We start from the raw sequence: 20,141 nt of genomic DNA, 5'->3' as shown, positions 1-20,141 counted from the left end.
CAGAGGATTCTAGGCATGACTTCTTTACAGACGCTTGAAGACATTCAAGCCAGAGTGAAACAACTCCTGGACCCTACAACCTTAAAGGAATTAATACTAAAGGGATCAGACTTTACCATAGATAATGGTTTACCTTATTTCCAAGGACGCTTATTCCTGCCATATAAGGAATTACACGAACTAGTTATTTCCGGTTATCATGATACATTAATAGAGGGACACCCCGGTATTGCCAAGACAGAGGAAAAGGTGAAACGACAATTTTGGTGGCCCTCTTGGCGAAAAGATGTTAAATCTTTTGTGATGTCCTGTGGTGTATGCGCCCAAAATAAAAGTCAAAAGAAAAGACCAGCCGGTCTCCTTCAACCTCTAGACATACCGCCAGCACCCTGGCACACCCTATCAATGGATTTGTTTACGGACCTGCCTCCTTGTTCGGGGTACAATACTGTTCTGGTAATTGTGGATTTGTTTTCCAAAATGGCCCACTTTATTCCTTTGAAAGGTTTACCTTCAGCTTCTGTCCTAGCCAAAGAATTCCTCGAAAATATTGTTCGGCTACATGGATTCCCATCTATACTAATCTCTGACCGGGGAAGCCAATTCATTTCCCACTTCTGGCGCAAATGTTGTCAAATGGCGCAGATCGACGTAAGATTATCGACCAGTCTCCACCCTCAGACCGATGGTCAGACCGAGAGGACAAATCAGACCCTTGAGCAGTACTTACGGTGTATGTTACAGCAATCTGAACTCAACTGGAAAGACATTCTTTGGATAGCCGAATACACATATAATAATTCGGTACACTCTGGAACTGGCCACAGTCCTTTTTATACTTTGTTTGGGCATCACCCTCGAACCTCAAACCTTGACTCACCTCAGAACCTCGGAATGCCTGCAGTAGAACATCTGCATTATACAATTACCCAAGCCTTCAAAGAGGCAACTACGCATTTACAACAAGCCAAGAGAAAATACAAGGAGAATGCTGATCTACATCGGAGTGAAGCACCCCCGTATCAGATTGGGGATCAAGTGTGGTTAGCTACCAGACATTTACCACTCAAAGGGCCTCAAACTTTTAACCCAAAATATCTGGGACCTTATTCTATTACGGCAATAATTAACCCAGTGGCTGTTAAACTTGATTTACCAGCTAGTATGCGAATTCACCCTGTTTTTCATGTGTCACTTCTGAAACCAGTGGTACCCAGAACCCGACTACTCAAACCTCCAGAACCTATTCTAATAGATGGGGAGCCCGAATTCGAAGTGAAGAACATTTTAGACTCCAAAATGTTTCGGTCAAAATGGTTCTACCTAATTGATTGGAAGGGGTACGGACCTCAGGAGAGGTCGTGGGAACCAAGCGACCATGTGCATGCACCTCGATTAGCAGTCCCCAAGGAAGGACCCAGCAACCCCATATAGGGGCCCTTTGGACAGTGTCCTGGCGCCATAGGCGCCAGGCTCATTATGGATGTGCTTAGGTGCACTTACCTGATGCAGACCATGCTGCAGGATCCCGGCCTCCTTGAGGCCTGAAAGGAACTACTTTACCTGTGGGACTAATTTACCATCCGGGCGTGGTCGGGGAAGGATACATACCTGGAACTTCTTCCAAGGGTATTTAAACCCCACCCGAAGAGCCACACTTGCTTCGCGTTATTCTGCATCTAGCAGCTGGACGCTCACCGTGTCTGCTCCTGCATCCTGACTTCTGCCACGCCTGCCAGCATCCTGGATCACCTGCAAAGGAAGAGAAGAAGAGAACAGAAGAAGGAAAAGTCCTTACCTGCTAAATCCGCATCCCGGAGACATCTCGCCGACAATCCTGAAAAGGAAAACTTTTATTTAAAAGCTCATCGTGTCGATCGCTGCAGCGCCGCATTCCACTCACCTTTACAGGGCGCCTCCATGTTCAGCAGCGATCATCCGGATTCGCAGTCACGCGCCAGCGCCTAGGGAGAAAAAGACCAGAACAAAAGTTGAGAGAGAGAAGGGAATAAGGAAAGCTAAATCTCCATGTTAAGACTTACCTGTTGATTCATTCCCTCTTCATTTCGGGTCCGCGCCGCATCCTGGCATTTCCGGACCCCAGCCCCTAAGGGGAAAAAGAGACATCAGCGTTAATGAGCGAATGAAAAGACATTACCAAAAAACGCTCATTAAAGACTTACCTGATTTCTACAAGGATTTCACCTCTCATCTCGGGTCGGTGCCTGTTCCCCGGCATTCCGTACCCCGGCCCCTATGGGGAAAAAGACACTAGCATTAGTACATTAATGCATGGACACAAGGGGAACCTCTTATCAAAAAAACTTACCTGGAAGCCAAGCAAGTTTGGTTCTCACCAATCCGAAAATCCAGTGAAGTAACTGGATACCAACGCGCCCCTGCATCAGAAGCAGGATGGAGAGCTCGTCCTTCCAGACCCTAAGGTGAGATGCTACGAGGAATCACAGAAGGGTTTCGAGGAGGGTGAGAGGGGAAAGTGGGAGGCCGATTGCATTACCCCGCAGACAGTTAATCCCCTATTTTCGCCTACAGAAGGATACTTCTGCGAGCCAGACAAGCCAGATTTGGGGGCCCGGTCCAGTCCGTCTCCCGAACCCTGCGCATCACCTTAGAAGAGGTCACAGCAGCGCGAACCAGGCCAGCGCCTCCGTGGGAGTCAGGTGAGCGTAACACTTGTCCCCATGACTGAGGCCCAGGAACGACGAGATCTGCAGACCTGCACAGGAACAGAAGTCATCTGCTGCACTTTTTCTTCAACCTAAAGGTACTGTAAAGTGTAAGAGAACTTACCTCTTGTTGTATAGCCACTTGTCCTCATTGGAGACTCGGTTGGTTGCATGTGTAGAGCTGCTGCCAGCTTCTTTACTTCACAAGCCTGCCCTACTTTGATTGCTTCTATTCTACAAATACGTTTTTAAACATTGGACAAGACTTTCTACTTACCTGCAAGAAGTGCTTCAGTCCACCTTGACTTTTGTTAACTTAACATTGGCTGGTCTAGGCTCCCTGAATGACTCTTCTCTCTTCTGCTGATGCGTTTTGCCTTCCTTCCAGGAAAGGGTTAACTGACTTTGCATTGAGGGGTTGTATTGAAATTAACTGTGTGAATACTTAACTCTCTTCTCTTTAACACTACTCCCAAGAATCTTCTAAATGCAACAGTGATATATTAATGCCAACAGCACCCTAGCTATTGAAGTCACCTGAGGGTGTAGGTAGTGCTTGTGGGGACATCCCAAACGGGTATTTGCTGATTTAGATAACTAAGAGTGTGCATTTTTTTTAAGTACATTTCTGTGGTGTTTTATATTGCTCCCTTCTGAAGAAGGCTTATTCTAACTGACTGATAAATTAATAATTGTTTTATCAAGAAACCCTGTGTGTAAGAGTTTATTTGAATACGTGTCACTGAATCTCCCCTACAGTTCACATTGACCCCTCTTGAGATAAGCCTGGCTGCTCCACACGCTACCAACCTGTGTAGGTCAGACTCCTACCAAAGGTTGGTTTTCTATTGCCAGGAGGTCAGGGTTGTTGTAGTGCACCCAAAGGGTACTGCATACTATTCCCATGAGGGTTAGCAGGGGAGCTAGCTTAGGTTGCGGAAGGGGAGTCGGCTGGTTAAGTCTCCTGGGGAGAGGCATTTCACACGTTAGGCGACGCAACGGGTGCAGTTCGAACACAAGAGAATATTGGTATACTCTGCCTGGAGAGTAGGAAGACAGCGATGGATTTGTGTGGGTTTGGGAGTAATGGGCCATTATTGTGTGCGCGCGATATTCAATTAACATATAGTGTATTGATAACTTGGTGACGTCACCCTTAGGTTTGCATATAGGACACTGAGTTTGAGACAGTGAGGAGCTAGCATTGAGAACTTGGGATTGGCAGACGAGGTGAAGCAGTGGCGGTGCCCGGAAGGCGCATCCACATGATTGTTTGCCTGAGGAGGCAGCGATTGTGATGGAGGGGCGGTGCGCGGAGCACGTCTGATAAGGTGTAGAGCCAGAGAGGCTTGTAGGAAACTGAAAAATATTATTGCCTTGTGACTTTTTATCCCTGAAAAGTGAATTATTGAAACACTTGACTTGAAGTTCGGTAAGAGGTATTGAAATGTAACAAGTTAACAGTGGGGGGAGTTACTCCTCTTCAGCATTTGTTTAACTCACTGCCACCTTATAAGGAGAAAATCTGCAAATGTAGCATAGAATCGTTCAAACGTACAAAAGATAAATGAACAAAACCTTGGCCACCGTGTGGAAGTTTTTCCAGAGATGTTCAGCAATCGCTATTGCCACACAGAGTGCTTACAAGGGGGAGGCATGGTTATATTCGAGTTCTGGCATATGTTTCAGGAGGGAGAGGGGACAACGCAAGACGTCAGTGGATGCTAAACCAGCAGGAGGTGAAGAACCACAGGACCCATCCCTCCGCGCCTCCCCCTGCCCCTCCAAGTGTAGTATCTGATGACACTGACGATTAACAGGGAATGTATCCAATAAGGGAATTGAGGGCAGTAGAGGGGGTACTCCTACATATAAGCCACCACCATACACTAAAGAGGATGAGCAGAAGGGCTAACAACAGCTAGCTAGTGATGCAGGGGAGAGCAGTAAGGCGCAGCAGCGCACAAAGGAGGAGTTTGAGGGCATAAGCACAAATTAATGCATAGCAGCGCAGGTACTCTTAAAGCTTCATGGAAAGTCAGATGGGGAGGCAGAAGAGGCGACTGAGGCAATACAAAACCTGAAGAGGGACATCAGCACGACAGGCTGGGCAGAACTGATGGATGACGAAGACAGAAGGGAGAAGGACAGGGAAGTGAGATTAGAGTGCGAGGACAGAGAGAAAGAGAGGAGAAACTGGAGCGAGAAGACAGGGAGCGAAGAAGGGAAGAAGAGCGATTATTTGGAAAGGGAACAAGAAGAAAGGATATAAAGGGATCTGAAGGAAAGGAAGAGAACAGTAAGGAGGCTGAGGGGAAAGTGAACTGGAAATGGCAGACAGGCAGAGAGAGATAGATCAAGAAAAACACAAGTTAGCAGAGGGAAAAGAGGAAATTGCAGTTGGACCTATGGCAAGAGAACGAGCATGCAGGGAGGAGGATGAACGAGCAAAAAGGGCAGTGAGGACACAGGCAGAGTTAGTAGGGAAAAGAATAGGTCCGAGTAGGACAGATGAGCTGAACTAGATCGCACAGATTCACGGGCAGGACCGTGATAGGAAGTGGAGCAGGCCTAGGGGCCTGGGCAGGAGACAGCAGGTATGATTTAGTATACCTCGATCTTAGCATGAAACCCAACAAACACTTGACATCGAGGAGACTAACTTTTGCCAATGATTTCTGGAATAATGGGGATACAGGATCCGAAAATGAGGACAGAGGGGACAAGAAGAGGGAGCAAAACCGGTCACAGTCCACGGGACAGACGATTGGGTGTCATGGGAATGTAGGACCCACCGACAAGGAGAAAGAGGGTCGATTCATAAGAGCAAGCACAGCAGACGAACAACATGTGCACCACACACAGCACATGTTTGTAGACTAGGCGATCTCACAGGACAAATGAGGGGGGAAGACAGCCATAGCCTGCTCGAGAGGATGATTGTCCAGAGATTAGGACAATAACAGAAGAGAACCAACCTAGGAAACAGCTGATATATATGCACAGACATTCAGGATGAGAATGGGCCTCAACAAATTAGACTGTACCGAAGGACACTGGAGAAGAGGACGGTATATTCACAGGTTCCCTTATTAGAGAGAGAGAAGGGTTGAGACCTCAGTATGCACCATGAAAACACAGACAGAGAATGTGAAGTGTAGGTTACCATCATTGAGCGCGGGAGAAGGGAAATGGATTCATGAGAAGATGACAGCTGGTCACAGGCCAGCAGTTGATGTAAAGGGACTATTAGTATCAATGCTAGGAGACGCAGCTAATGTACGGAAGAGGTCGGGGCTCCCAGGGGTGACAACACAAAACAGAGCATGATGGAGTGCCATTTGCAAACTCAAGGGCAGCAGTATGGCAAGCATTATGAGAACACCCAGACACGTCGGACATTGTGGCGATTCTGTCACGCAAAATGAGGGATGATGAAGACTCTGTGCAGTACATTCAGGAGATTCAAGAGCTTTGGCGCCTCAAAACCCGAGAGCCTTGGGAAAAAACAATGGCAATATTTTATCATATTTTAGTGCAGGGATTACCAAAGCCAGTACAGAAGAGTTTGGTGGAACTGGTGGGGATGGAAGCGAAGGGATGGCCAGAAATACAGCTCACAATATTACACCATCGTAGATTGTGGCAGGAGAAGTTTAAGCAAACAGAGGAAGCTATCAAGTCAGATGAGGTCAGACTAGTGCAAAAGAAGCTATCAAAGTATGCGATGGAAGGGGCGGTTATAACCAGCCCCACACCACAGGCACAGCCACAGCCACAGTATCAACAAACACAACAGTTTGCACCACCCATGGGAGGAGGGTACATGGGGCAGGGCAGCCCACAGCAGGGATTCTGAGGAAGGGGAGAGAGAAACAGCAGGGAGAAGCAGAAGCTGAAGTTGCCGGTGTGGCAGCAGCAGGATGCCACTTAGAAACGTGGCAGAGGTCGGGAGTCAAGGGATATGCAGAGGATGTGCAGCAGAAAGCGGTATTGAAGCCAGCCATCCCGTGAGAGTGAAGCTCTCTCCATACTGAACTGCTCCAGCATTGGATTTTCATCAGAGAGCCCACAGAGCTGTAAAAGCTCCACTGAAGGATAGTGCCAGTGGCTGCAGACCGACAGCAGCCATCAGACACAAAGGAGCTCCCAAAGAGTGAAGCAGAAGTAGCGGCTTGTCAGAAGAAGATGCAAAGTTTAGGGGAGGCATGGTATCACAAGTACGACACCGACAATGGGTACAATTTGTAAAACATTTATTGAAGTTGTTGGGGCTGGAGAAACTCCTACTTTGCCCTATAACTAAGATGGGAGTAGTCTCAACCATAAAACGATAAACAAAACAGTCCTAGTGGAGTCCATGAAATCAAAATGGCATATGGTAACAAAACCCAATGCCTGCTCCAATCTCGTGTATAAAGGGAGAAACGTATGCAAAGGAAAAATCAGTGTTCAGAAGAATAAATGTGGTTGAACCAGCTCTCCTCCCCACGTTAGACCTCACAGAGTAAGGCTGTCCCTGTAGGCAGAATGGCACACACTGGCTTGGTTTTCAACACAATAAACGGATCCAAAACGTGGCTCGAGGCCCACCTGGCCTTCCACGTTAAAGTATCCTTTCCGACTTCCAAATAATCTTTCAACAAGAAGTTCACATAGGTCCCCCTCGGTTGGGAACAGACCTTTCACGACAAAGTTCAACAAAAACTTGCAAGGGTACTCCCTTCCTCAGGCTTATTAGACTTCAGGTCTCCCTCCGTCAGGCTCAGACCACTTTTGGGTGTCGAAGACTTTCAAATGTGCGTGGCTTTCTTTACAGACCACAGCAGGACCACTTCAACTCAAAGTGCACGGTTTAACTTTTACTCTCCCCTTCTCTAGGCGTTAATCTTGCTTACTTCACTTTTTCTGTTCATTCGCTTTATCGCTTCAAGCAATGTACCTTTCATGGAAACTTTCAAGTGTGCTTACTTCCTTTCGGCGGACCACTTTGTTACTGGAACACTTACATGGACTCCTCGGGAGCGTAATACCTTCCCAGCCTGTGGCCCGATACCTTGAAGCCTTTAGGATTCTCTCTGTGTTTAACAAATGACAACAAGAGAAATGCTATAACATCTATTAACTGAAATAATGCTACATGAGATGTGTATTCCCTTAAATCACTCCCTTCTAACTCTAGGGCTGAATTCCCTTCTCACCTGTGTTTTATTATTGTGGAGCTCTCCATCCTGCTTTTGTACAGGGGTGCGTTGAGATGGAGAAACCATGGTAACTTGGGTTGTTGATTAACTTTATAGCTTCTTTCCTTGAAATGTCCATTCTTTTAAGAATGGGTCTTTGGGCAAGTAAGCAGGTGAAGATACTGTAATCTTTAATGGCTTGAATTGATTCCTACGTTGGAGAGATCTCTCTTTCTAATTACTTTGTTCTTTTTCATAGGTTCTGGGAATTTGGGAAAAGAATTATGGTTGTGGATGGCTGCGGAGTTACTCAGGATGAGAAAACATTTTAAAACGCAAGTTCGCCAATACAGAGTAATTGCAGCCTTTAAGGTGGAGCGCAGTAACAACTGTGAGGTGAAAACTTGAAGAACCTTCAGGTACGTAAACTCTTATTAAACGTCTTCTCTGTTTAACTATTAAGTTTGTTTTTTTATTAAAAACCTCTTGTGCTGTCTGCAGGTTTTTCGGAAAGCGGAGGAAAAAACCTTCGGAAGATGCGGTGGCTGCGGAAGAAACCTTTGACTGAAGATGCTGCAACTGCAAGCAAATACATTTTCTGGAGAAAACAGCGTCGGAGATAACTTCTATTGGGTAAGTCTCTTCTGTGATCTATGGTACTCTGTAGCTTTTCGTTAAAACTACCATCTCCATTATCTCCTTTTTTGACAGGTTCCGAGAGGAGAAACGCTGGTAGTGTTATCGGCTGTCAGCGGAGAAGATGTGAAGCGTTCGTTCCAGCAGAGGCGGGGCTTAAGTAGCCCTTCTGCAAATATGAATAGAACCATGCTGATACTTGTAAATGGGTTTTGCGACTGTTGGGGGGGAATTAGCACATTTATGAGAATTCTCTACACCTTACAGACCACCAGAAACTTTGTTGGATTTTGAGGACTTGATTTTTTTTACCTGGAGAAAGAGTGAGCCTTTTTTCCCCACTCTTTCATGTATTTTGGTGTGTGTTTTACTCTTGTGTTCTCCGATTATGGAGTTTTAGACAACTCCATAGGCATCATCTTTTCATGTGGGTTACACAGCACCCTCAGTGCAGTAACACAGGGAAGTCTTTCTAGGCTGTCCCAAGGTTTAAATACGTTCTCTGGGTTAAACTACCGTTTCCCAGAGAATGTAAAGTTAAATTGACTTTACTAGTCTTTTTAAATTCCTAGACCCAGCACACACTATCTTACAATAGGGTGCTGGAGGGTTTGCCTAGTATCCCCTGTGTCTAGATACTCATGCAGCAGTCAAATGCTACCCTTTCCTATCGAAATGGCTGGTGGCAGTGGTTTTACAATGAACTACCATGATTTTTCCCGACCGCGAACACCGGTAGCGTTAAATCATGGGAGGCATGTTTTTTAAGATGGCGCCTGAGCCTCCTTTGTTAAAATGGCGAAAAAAGCAGACCAGGACCCATTTATTTTTGGAAAGGTCATTCTAGAGTTTGATCTGTGCACCAAACTAGGTTTGGTCCCTTGGTTTCTATGCCTTTGGCAGGCTTCAGGACTGAATACCGCCTCTGGCGCCTGAGTGTCTGAGGTGGGCAGGAAGTGAGGAAGGTGCCCGAAACTCCCTGCACTTAGTCTCATAGGAGACCCAAATACACTCTGGCGTGATTGGCTGGCTGACAGCCACCCTGAGGGGTGAGTGGTAGCTAGGCTGGAATTAATGGGAGAAAACTGTTTAAAAAAGGCAAGTCTCTTGGCTTGGAAGGCAAAGTCGACCACTGGAACGAAAGAACCGAAGACAAGCTTGAAGAAGACGGCTGCGGCAACTACTGGACCGTTGGTTTGCCCAGTGGAACCCTGCTGCAGGTCCGAATCCCCAAGTTCACCTCAACAGAGAAGCCCTTCAAGGACGACTTCTTCTTTTGAGTTAGTAGGACCAATCAACCCGTAAGCCACCTGGAAACCATTCTCGGAGCTGGTTGTATTTTTCTCAGAGTGCTGCAGGAAACCGAATAGCCAGGGAGAAGGACACCAGTTTGTGTGCTTGAAGTCAGCTACCGGAATCGAAGAATTGGCAGTTTGCCAGCTTTGTGACCAGTCCCCGTGCAGTGCAGGAGTCCCCTGACGTCTTGCCTCTTGTCCCCACGACTGAGGCTCAGGAACAGCGAGATATGCAGGAACTGCCAGAAACAGAAGTCTTCAGCTGTATCTTTTTCTTCAATATAAGGTACTATGAAAACACGACCGAGAGAACTCGCCTCTCACTGCGAAAGTTTGTGAAACTTTGGCAACTTGCAGGCCTAGTCAGCTTGTGACCCGAAATATAACTTCTGAGAACTAATTCCGAGAACCGTGACAAAGACTTTCCAGTTTATCTACCAGAACCGTTTTTACCTATAGAAGACATTAGCCCATTGACTTTGACCTACCTATTGCATTGGACCAATTCCTCTGGTGAACTCAAACTATTTGCACTGTTTAAAAGCAACTCTACTATTTGTTTTATTAATTTATGCCTTTTTGCTCCTACTTCCTGCTCTGAATGCCATTTTGCTCCTACTTCAAAGTAGTTTAAATGTTTCAAAACCTGTTAGGGTGAAGTATTGTAGGATATTTGTGTGGGATATTGATTGCCTCCTTTTAGTGAATGTTTTCTAAATGACTAATTAATTAAGTGTTTTACCAAGAAACCTTGAGTGTGTCTATTTGAATACTTGTAATTGTAGACCTCTGTGTAACCTCATTACAAGCTCACATTCCCTCTTGAGATAAGCCCGGCTGCTCAGCTCGCTACTAAAAACAGTGTGGTACAGACTTATACCAAAGGTTGGTTTTGCTTACACCTGTAGTGCTAGTTGTGTGTAGTGGTCCCAAAGAGTACTGCATACAAACTTTGCCTAACAGCGACAGCCATGTTAAGTGTATGCAATTACTGTTAAACATCATGGAAGCCTATGGAAGTAGGCTGTCGTAGGCAACAACCTCCTGTAGGGAACTCTGAGTTTGACCCGCTGCGCTCGTCCCTTTGTCTGTTACTCTGCTCCAGTAGGTTTGCCTTTGTCCTGGAAGTTCTGCTCGTACTCCGGTTCCTCCTTGCTCCGAGTGGGTCTCCAGGTTCTGCCTTTTATTTGTGTGAGGAGAGCCAATTGGCATCAGGTGTATGCACTTAAGAGTCATGTGCCTGACTTTGCCTGACCCGAATAGCGGGACATGTCCAGTACGATGTATGGAAGTTAATGTTACTCTCAGTCACCCTCTTCCTCGGCCCAGTATTAGTATGAAAAAAAAGGGGGGGGGGGGGGTATTTGGGACCTCTGAGAATCCTTAAAAATAAGATGGGTTAGATAAACAAAATAGCGGGTGGGGTAATACCGCGTCTCACCATCAGCTGCCCAGCTGTCCCCGAAGACCCCTCACACAGGTGATCATCCCGCACTGGTCCACCCCCATTATCTGGCTCCAAAGGCGATGGCCGTACCCTGGCCACCTGAGAGATCCCCGGAGACTAGTGGGTGAGACACCCTCCATTTTCACACACAAGGCATACTGGGGAGTTGCCCTGAAGCAGGTAACCCCAGCGAGCCGCGAAGGAGACCGCTAGGTAAGAATAACCTTTGCATTCCAAACTATTGAATTAAGGCAAACCCGGCATAACTCTCCTACTGAGGGATTTTGAATAGGGGAATATTATAACCCACACTGCCAAAGCCAAGGGAAAGCGATAATAAAGCAAAGTGGACAACTTTCATAACAAAGGATTCCAAATAAGGGAACACTGCAACCCGCATTGCCAAAGTCTACAAAAAGTGAAAGACAGAAACCCGGTGCAACTTTTTTAGGAAAGGACATCCAGGGTGAGAGAATTATAACCTGCATCATTAGCAGCCAAAAGCGTGCACAGCTAGAAATCAAAGCCCCCCTTACAAAAGGGATCAAGGGGAGAGAACTGTAACCTGCATTGCCTAGGGAAAATAGACAAACAAGAGAATCATTATCCTTTTTGTGAAATATCCATTTTAAAAGAAGATGTAACCCATTGTGTTATTAGTCAAAAGACCAACCAGAGAAGCATTTGTTGGTTTAAATCGCCCCATTGACGATTCCAGAGTGGAGAGTTTGGAACAAACCTTACCATAGAGTACACATTGTAGGAGGAGTTTTATCCTGACATATGACTAAACCAGGAAAGGGACCACTTGTAGTTAGTCCGGGCAGGATAGTACACCATGAAGACTAGTTAAAATACTGTGGTTGTGGTAAAAAAAAATGTTGTGATCGAAAAGAAGTGTCAATTCCATCATCCTGCTTTGATGAACTGTTGCATAAATGAATGTGTTTCTTATGAATCAACTAGCCTGACTAAAGTGTGATGTATGAAGATGACGTATGATATGCCAAAACGTGAGTGGCCATTGAAGAAAAGTATATTGGCATTTGAATTCAAGTTTGACTTTTGGTTTACCAAACAGGAGGGTGTAGAAACATTAACAATTGCTTTGAAGTGTGAACAAACCTTTGGAATCGAGACCAAGTGGAAAGATATATTGAATGGAAAAGACTTTATATCATATATTGAGTGAAATCTTGTTAATGAACTTTCTTGAAACTGAACTTTGTTCCAGAAAATCCTGAGTTGATCCAGGGGAAGTAAACTCAACCCAAGTCTCAAGGATTAATGTTTATAAAAACTTTGTTTGCATGTATATGCCATTTTGAGGAGTTTAAAGCTGCTAAATAATTCCTACATCATTTTGTTGTGTATATAAATGTGAGGGGCAAATAAATTTTGGACATTAGGTAAATTTTCTTCAACCTTAGTTTGTTAGTCAGGGATATTCTTGTTAGGGTAGGGAATAGGCATTTGTCTCATCTCTTATAAAAAATGGCAACTTGTGAGAAAACTGTGTCCGTCTCACATTTCTGACCCCTCACAGTACATTTTTGCAGTGCCGATTGGTAAGTCTGATTGGGCAAAAAACAGCAAAAAATCCAAAGTCGGGTATAAAGGAGAGGATAAAGGGTACATATCCATCTCCCGTCATCAAGCCAAAAACGTTCATCTGCTGGCATCAATGGACTTTGCTGCGGTACTCTGAATGGGTACGAGTCAGTCATGGACAACATCTGACCTGTCCTACTTATTCTTCCGAGTCTCTCTGCAATGAAGCATTAAGGTTCAGGGTACTGAGGTTTGGATGGCGTATTCAGGCCCTCCAACTGGGAGAGTAGATCCACTCTTAGGAGGCACCAGTGATGTGTGACAAATCTGGAAAATTGGTCCCTTCTCCAGAGAGGTGAGCCACCGCCTTTCAGGCTAGGACGGTTAGCGGTTATGCATGATACCCTTCCCTAGGGGTCTCGGCTAGTGGGACCTCACTGTGAGTGACTCCCCTCTTGGGGACAAGGACTCCCATTCCAGAATGGAACCCCTCGTCCAAACCACCTGGTCTATATATAGAAATGAAATATAGAAATATATCTCCTGCAACCCCATCCTTCTTTACATCTCTTGGCTGCAGGCAATGATGAATACAACCCGAATGTCATGGTCAACCAAGAAGGACACAGTTCAAACTGCTTCTGTGACATGTATAAGAAGAGGGCGGATTGTAAAGCAAAGGGAGACTCCTAAGGTGGCAGTAGAACTGCTACGCAGAGGCGAGCCTCCCAGTATTGATGTCCTGGAGGGGAGGAGCCATGATGGGTTACGGAGCTAGCAGAAGTAAGGAGGGCAAGCAAAACATTAACCGAACGCCTATGGGTTTGGCATTCTATCAGACCTAAAAGCCCAGGTCAACATGAGGGCAAAAACGAAAAGACAGCAGTCTCGTTTGGTGGCGTGACCAAGCAGGACCTGTGGTCGCCAGGGAGGCTCATAAGAGCCGCTGATACCAGACTCTTTGAGGGAGCCCGGATCCCCTAGCTCTGTGAATGTCAGACCGTAGCTACAGAGATGTGTAGCCACAGGAAAAGCAGACAAGGTTTTGGGAGCATGAGAAATCTGACAGAAGACATATCGCTACTAGGTAAGAACATTGTGAATAATATCTGAGGAACACATTCAGATTATGAGAGCCTGAGAAAGCCAAGTATGCAAAAACCCTATAAAAGGGGAGTGAGAGAATACAAACGTTGTAGGGGGTGGACATCGCTGGAAAAGCTATTCAGGTTACAGAAGCCTGAGAAACCAGAGTATGCAATGAACACATGAAAGGGGGAAGAAGGAGATAAGTATTTAGAAAGCCAGAAATATTGTAAAACTTAACAGAAAGGGTGGACCACCTCCCCACTATCCAAATTAACTTGTGTGAAAGAAAAGAAGCTGCCTTAGAACTACAGGTCTTTGGGAAGTCCCAGCGCCTCAAAGGAACAAAAGACAGAAAACGTGTTTTTAATCCTGTAGGAACGGAATTGTTTGCATCAAGACACCGTTTCCTTTATTTAAAGAAGAGATTGTAAAACTTATTTGGTATCAAGGCTGGAAAGAATATCCTGCTAAGGAAAAGGAAATTTGGAAGACTGAAAACACGTCAAGTATGAAGCCTTGCTGAGGCTAGTGTACACAGTCTCCACTTTTGCTTTTTAGTTAGGTGTTTTATATGGTATTGTACGATCGGACCGAAAAAAAAAGGTCCGACCGTACAATACGACCGAAAAATGCTACCACCAAAGGTTCGAACACCAAAAGTTCGAACCTTTGGTGGTAGCATTGCAGGCAAGTAAAAAAAAAAAGAAAAAAAGAAAAAAGACTGCGGGGGTTTCCCCTGCAACTCCCCTAGTATGCAAGTGTGTTCGCATGTGAAAGGTGCACACTTTTTGGTAGTTCGCACCTTTCTCATGCAGACTTTCGGGCCGAGGCAAAATCAGCCGTGGTCGGATCACTTAGATTCATTTTCTATAGCGGTAGGGCCAGTCAGCTGGATAGAATTTGGACTAAAGAGTTATAATTTGGACTATAGCAACCACCCTTCGCTTTTATTTTGTTAGGTGGGAAACTTCCCTTGTAGAAATATAAGTTAAGCAATAGATTCCTTTTCTTTTTAACAAAACCCTTGAAACATGACTCGCAATCATCCGCCCTTCTGGTTCACCACAGAGGACAGATCAACATGTCCAGCAACTCCTGGCACCACGTACTTCGGAGGGATCAGCATCAACGTGGTCCCAAACAAGGCGCAATCCTCTGAGAACAAGCAGAATGACCGGAATCGTTGGGAACACAAAAAGGAGGTTGAATTTCCAATTGACTGTCAATACATTGCCCAGAGCTCACCAACTAGTAATTTCCCTGGAGCAGAAAAACATGCACTTCTTGTTCACAGTGGAAGAAAAGAGATCCACTTGAGGAGCCGCCAGCACGAGAACATCTCTAAACTTCTTGGCAGAGCTCCCATTTGTGGGCGGTCTAAGCAGTCTGCTCAAGGCATCTGCCATGACATTCTCTCTTCCCGCAAGATGGGCAGCCGTCAAAAGAACAACATTCTCCCAAGCCCAGAACCTCATTGCTTCTCTGCATAGTGCCAAGAACCCAACTCCACCTTGATTGTTGAGATGGTGTGGATCAATACAGTCCTCCCCTTCACAAAGGGGAGGGAGGGCCAGCCAGATTGCTCGTAATGCTAGCAAATTGAAGTGCTCAAGACCGAGGGAGACCACAGTCTGCTCAATGCCAAGTCTGACAGGTGAGCACCCCAACCAGTCAGATGCATTGCTGAGCACCGTCACTTGAGTCAAGCATTGACAAAACACTGCCCTCAGCAAGTTGTCTCTGGGACCACCATACAAGGTCTTGAGACACCCGGCTCGATACTTGCAAAAAAGGTACGACACGTGGTCCTGAAACTGTAACCTCTGTCAAAGAAGGAGCCACTGAGGTGGACTCATGCCCAGCCTGGCTTTCGGAACCACCAGGATGCCACAGGCTGTGAGGCCCAGTAAGCACAGAAAGATTGAGGCAGGAACTTGTTCCCACGATTGAAGACCATCCAGGAGAGCGTCCCCACTCAGCCAAGAATTCCCTGCCCAGGCGAGTGTCCAAGGCTTCCTGTAGGGACCGGGACAGCAAAACCTGAGATTCTTTTGAAGTTCAGGGAGAAGCCCAAGCTGTGCAACAGACTGCAAACATGAAGCAGATGCTCTGACACAGGTCAAGGGAGTGAGCTTAGACTAACCAGTCGTCATGGTGGGGAAGACATGGGTGCCCTCTGTCCTAAGGTGAGCTGCTAGCCAGCAGCTTGGTGAAAACCCTTGTTGCTGAAGAAAGACTGAACAGCAGGGGAAATACCAGAAAAGAGCGATAAAAAAAACTATGTATGGTACATTTGATCGAATTTAGGCTGTACAACCAAAAATTCGATCAAATATGCCATACATGACCATTATAGCAAACAAGGGGAACGGGGGTGCGGCGGTGTCCCCCGCTCTCACTATAATGGGAACAGGGATTGCAGGGGTGACCCCCACAAAGTAAGAAGAACAAAGCTAAAGGTCCCTGCAGTGATGTTTCCCAAGCAATTATGTGAAGGGAACCAGTGTTGCGGGGAGTCGGCGGCACACAGGGGTGCATTTGTAGGGTATGCTTGGGGAGGCATTTAGTGTGGGTTGTTTGACCCAACAGTCAGGTTAGCTACAGTCTTTTTGGCACCGAACTGTTCCGTTACGGGCAAACAAACCCAAATCCAGTTCAAGGTCCGGTTGTTGGTAGTGATGCTGGCCCACTACGAACCTCAGGTACTTCCATATGCCCATTCACCTGAAACATAGGAAGTAGGCTCCTGAAAGTCCAGTGCCACCAACTAGCCAAGCAGGTCGAGGGCTTGAAAAATCTGGGTCAGAGTTGCCATCTTGAATTTGCCTTTTAGTAGGAACACATTTAGAAGCCTTCGATCCAGTATCGTCACAAACCCAGCTCTTTGGAAGCAGTAATTAAGTGCAATACCACCGACTGCGTCTTTTATGAGTATGATCAGAGAATGCAAAGACTAGAACAGGACGGATTACCTAATTATATATGGCATAGGAAATTGAGAGCTGCGAATTTGCTGGTCAATAGCATTTTGAATAAAATTACATGTGTGACTGTTTGTCATTTGTGCAATAAGCATATTTGCCATTTATTTCTTAGTGGGGGTCCGCTTACATCTTTTTTGCCCCTTTTCCTCATCAAATGTACTTACCTTTCATCATCAACCATATATGCATGCATGCATGCATGCATGGTTGGTATGGAATTTTGTCAGAATTGGGACTCATTTCACCCTATTGGGTCTGTGGCCCATTCCTCTCATCCAAGCCTGCTGGCCCCCAAAGCTTTAGTATTGCACACGCAGCAAGGACTACACCAGGAGGAGGGACGTGGTGGTAGTGCACAAGGCTTAGATTACACTAAAGCAATCTGTGCCTAACTTCCCTTCTTAATGAGCCCTCCAGCCTCTTTTCCTTTGCAGATGGAGAGCAGGTGCAAGTAGATCTAGGTCACCTGGACTAAGCACCGCCCGCCTTCTTAGCCCTGTCTCTTCCTTCCTGTTCTTAACTCTTAGATAAAGGGCGTCTCTCTCTCAGGCGTCTGAAGTGAAGGGTTGACGAAGAAAGTTGGACCACGAGGACCCAGGGCCCAGGCCCCTGCTCAGACAGCATGTAAGCATGCACCAACATGCGTTTACTGCCTCTTTCCCCACAGGCCATACCCACCCCTCTGGTCCCACCGTGATGTTTCCTTGTGCCCCCCGACCCCCTTCTTGCACATAGGTGTTGCCCGTTTTGCTTGATTCTTGTATCCTGCTCCAGCCTACTTCTGCAGGAGTCTGTCCTGATAGATTCTGGTTTCACCATCACCGTCTTGTGGCCAATGCTGGATTGGACTTTTGTGGACTTCATCGATTTACAGTGCGTCACCCTTTCTCAACTCTCATGCTAGACTTCCTTTGCATCTTGTACATATGGAGAACCGGAATCATGCTGTTCCCATCCTCATCTTGTATCCTTGCTTGCAACACTATTGTGATACTACTGACTTCTGCAGTTGTATTCGCTCTCCCCTCTTGTTTCTCCACTCTTTTTAACCGCTTACTCTCTGTTCTCTCCTACTCCTCTCCCTTTCCCCATCTCCTGTCCTCCTCCCCTCACTTTCTTCTATGCACTTACTCTTATCAGAATTGTCCCTGGACCTAGTATGATAGCAACTTAGTCTGTCTTCTCCCCCCCCACCTTACTTTTCCTACCCCACGCCCTCCAGCACTATCTGAAATGTCATCAGGCCTAGTACGATAGTCGCTTGTTTTGTTCCTGCCCTCCCTTTCTGCGCCCCTCTCCCTCATCTTTTGTTTTCTCCGGCTCTACCAGAAATGTCGTCAGGCCTAGTACGGTAGTTGCCCGTCTGTTTCCATTTCCTTCCCACTCTCCCCCACCCTTCCTTATCTTTGTCTTAGCTCTTGAAATGTCGTCAGGCCGAGTACCATAGTTAAAAAAAATATATAATAATGTTAATGGTTAAAACAACCTTTACAAATCTAGTCATAATTCATAATATTAATTTTAAAAATGTTCAACATACTTGTAATATTACAGTAGTTAATTTCACATCCTTACTGTTCATGGCCTGTAAGAATGGCATCAATTTTCCCTTGTTCCCTCCCTTGCCTTGAAGCGCTTTGAAACACATTGTGTATAGGCGCTATATCAATAAACTATCATAATAAACTATCATATCAATCCCTGCTACTCCTAGTTAGACTCCTCCTTGCTGCTGCCCTTAAGTCCCATTTTATCGCTGAGAGTTTCATGAGGATTTTGGCTTGTAAAAATAAAGAGGCTTGCTGGAATGTAGCTTCCTTTATACAATGAGATAATGGGAATAAGAACCCTTGTGCCAGAATAGTGCATGAAAAAATGTTGAAGGACATTTTTTGCGAGGTGGGATTCAACCCAAGTAGTCAAGATGGAGCAATGCAGATTAACGGCAAGTATTCAAGGCATTATCTTTTGGTGGGTTGGCAGCGAGGAGGGAAACCAAAAAGGTAGTCAAGAGATTTGTAGGTGGTTTTAAAACTGAGATTCAAATTGAAACCTGGACTCATTTGCATGACATTTGAAGGTACATTAAATAACAAAACAGCCTTTAATAAACTAGATGCTGGTTAAATATGGGAATCATTTACAAGTGTAATTACTGCAATAGAAACATTGATCCACATACAGCTTGACAACTGACCTTCAATGTAGAGTGGCTCTACAACATCATGGTTGATTAGCTCAAAGTTCTCATGACCAATCCAGTGTTCCACATTTCTTTTCCTGCCCGTAAAGAAGTTGTCCACAACTGTGACTTCATGGCCATCCATCATTAGTTGGTCAGTAAGATGAGAACCCACAAACCCTGCTCCTCCAGTTATCTGCATTAGGACAGCGTGTATGAAATATTTACAGCAAATTCAATAAACACCCCCCAAACAAACCAGTGCAGTTTGGACAATCTTTCAATTTAGTCACAATGGTAGATACCTACATTTTCCAAGTCTCTTTGACCAAAAACATCTAATTAGTTAAGTATTTCCATCAACAAATCAAGCCTTAGCACAAGCTGAATTAAGCGCAATCAGATTATAAAAGTATCTTTGCCAAATTAAGCAGCTTTGTATTGTAGATGCTGTGGCAAAGGTCTTGGGAAGGTGAAGTGCACGCTTTCAATAGGCCTTTATTCCATTCTCACCTCTTAAGAATGCTGCAAGCCTACACATAACAAGGCAATGGAAGCTGTAAATTAAGAGTGGACACCGAAAATGGATTTCCAAAACAATGGCATTCCTGATTTGTTTCCGTGAACTGTATAGAGGGTGAAATACTCACCAGTCATCCAATGAAAGGCTGCTTTATGACAGTAAACCACTTTCTCAGACTTGTATACTCTCCTCGTCAACTTGATCACCACTAATAGAACTTTGACCTCCACTGGCTAGCTTATTCTTTGTTTCTAGTCCTTAGATGAGAGATGGGGCAGCCCAGAGCAAGTGTGTGCCACAAACCATAAATCACAGTTAAACACTGTCAGTGTATTAAGTAAACATTTATAGTATCCCCTTCTTTCCTCCAAAATGTACTTTGTTCCTGAGGAGGACACAACCACAAATCTAAGTTCATAATCAAAGGGGAACATAAAGGCCAAAAAGAACATGGTACCAGTTCCCCAGTATTCAAGACAGCACACAAATACTTTGCTTATGGTCATAGTTTCAAGAAAGAATTTGTACATTAAGATGTCAGAACACGCCATGTATCTATGTGCT

General features: G+C 45.4%; 1 protein-coding gene across 3 annotated transcripts in view; it reads right to left on the bottom strand.

Moving 5' to 3' along the window:
• Positions 1-20,141, bottom strand: part of UXS1 (UDP-glucuronate decarboxylase 1) — a 474,798-nt gene that overhangs the window by 298,946 nt on the left and 155,711 nt on the right. For all 3 annotated transcript variants that reach the window (XM_069636899.1, XM_069636898.1, XM_069636900.1), the window contains exon 6: positions 19,070-19,250. In XM_069636899.1, coding sequence (XP_069493000.1) covers positions 19,070-19,250 — 181 coding nt within the window. The remainder of the gene's footprint in view (positions 1-19,069; positions 19,251-20,141) is intronic.

Source organism: Ambystoma mexicanum, chromosome 7p (assembly GCF_040938575.1).
Source record: "Ambystoma mexicanum isolate Mex_15411 chromosome 7p, UKY_AmexF1_1, whole genome shotgun sequence".
Taxonomy (NCBI): domain Eukaryota; kingdom Metazoa; phylum Chordata; class Amphibia; order Caudata; family Ambystomatidae; genus Ambystoma; species Ambystoma mexicanum.
This window is presented reverse-complemented; position numbering and strand designations above follow the sequence as displayed.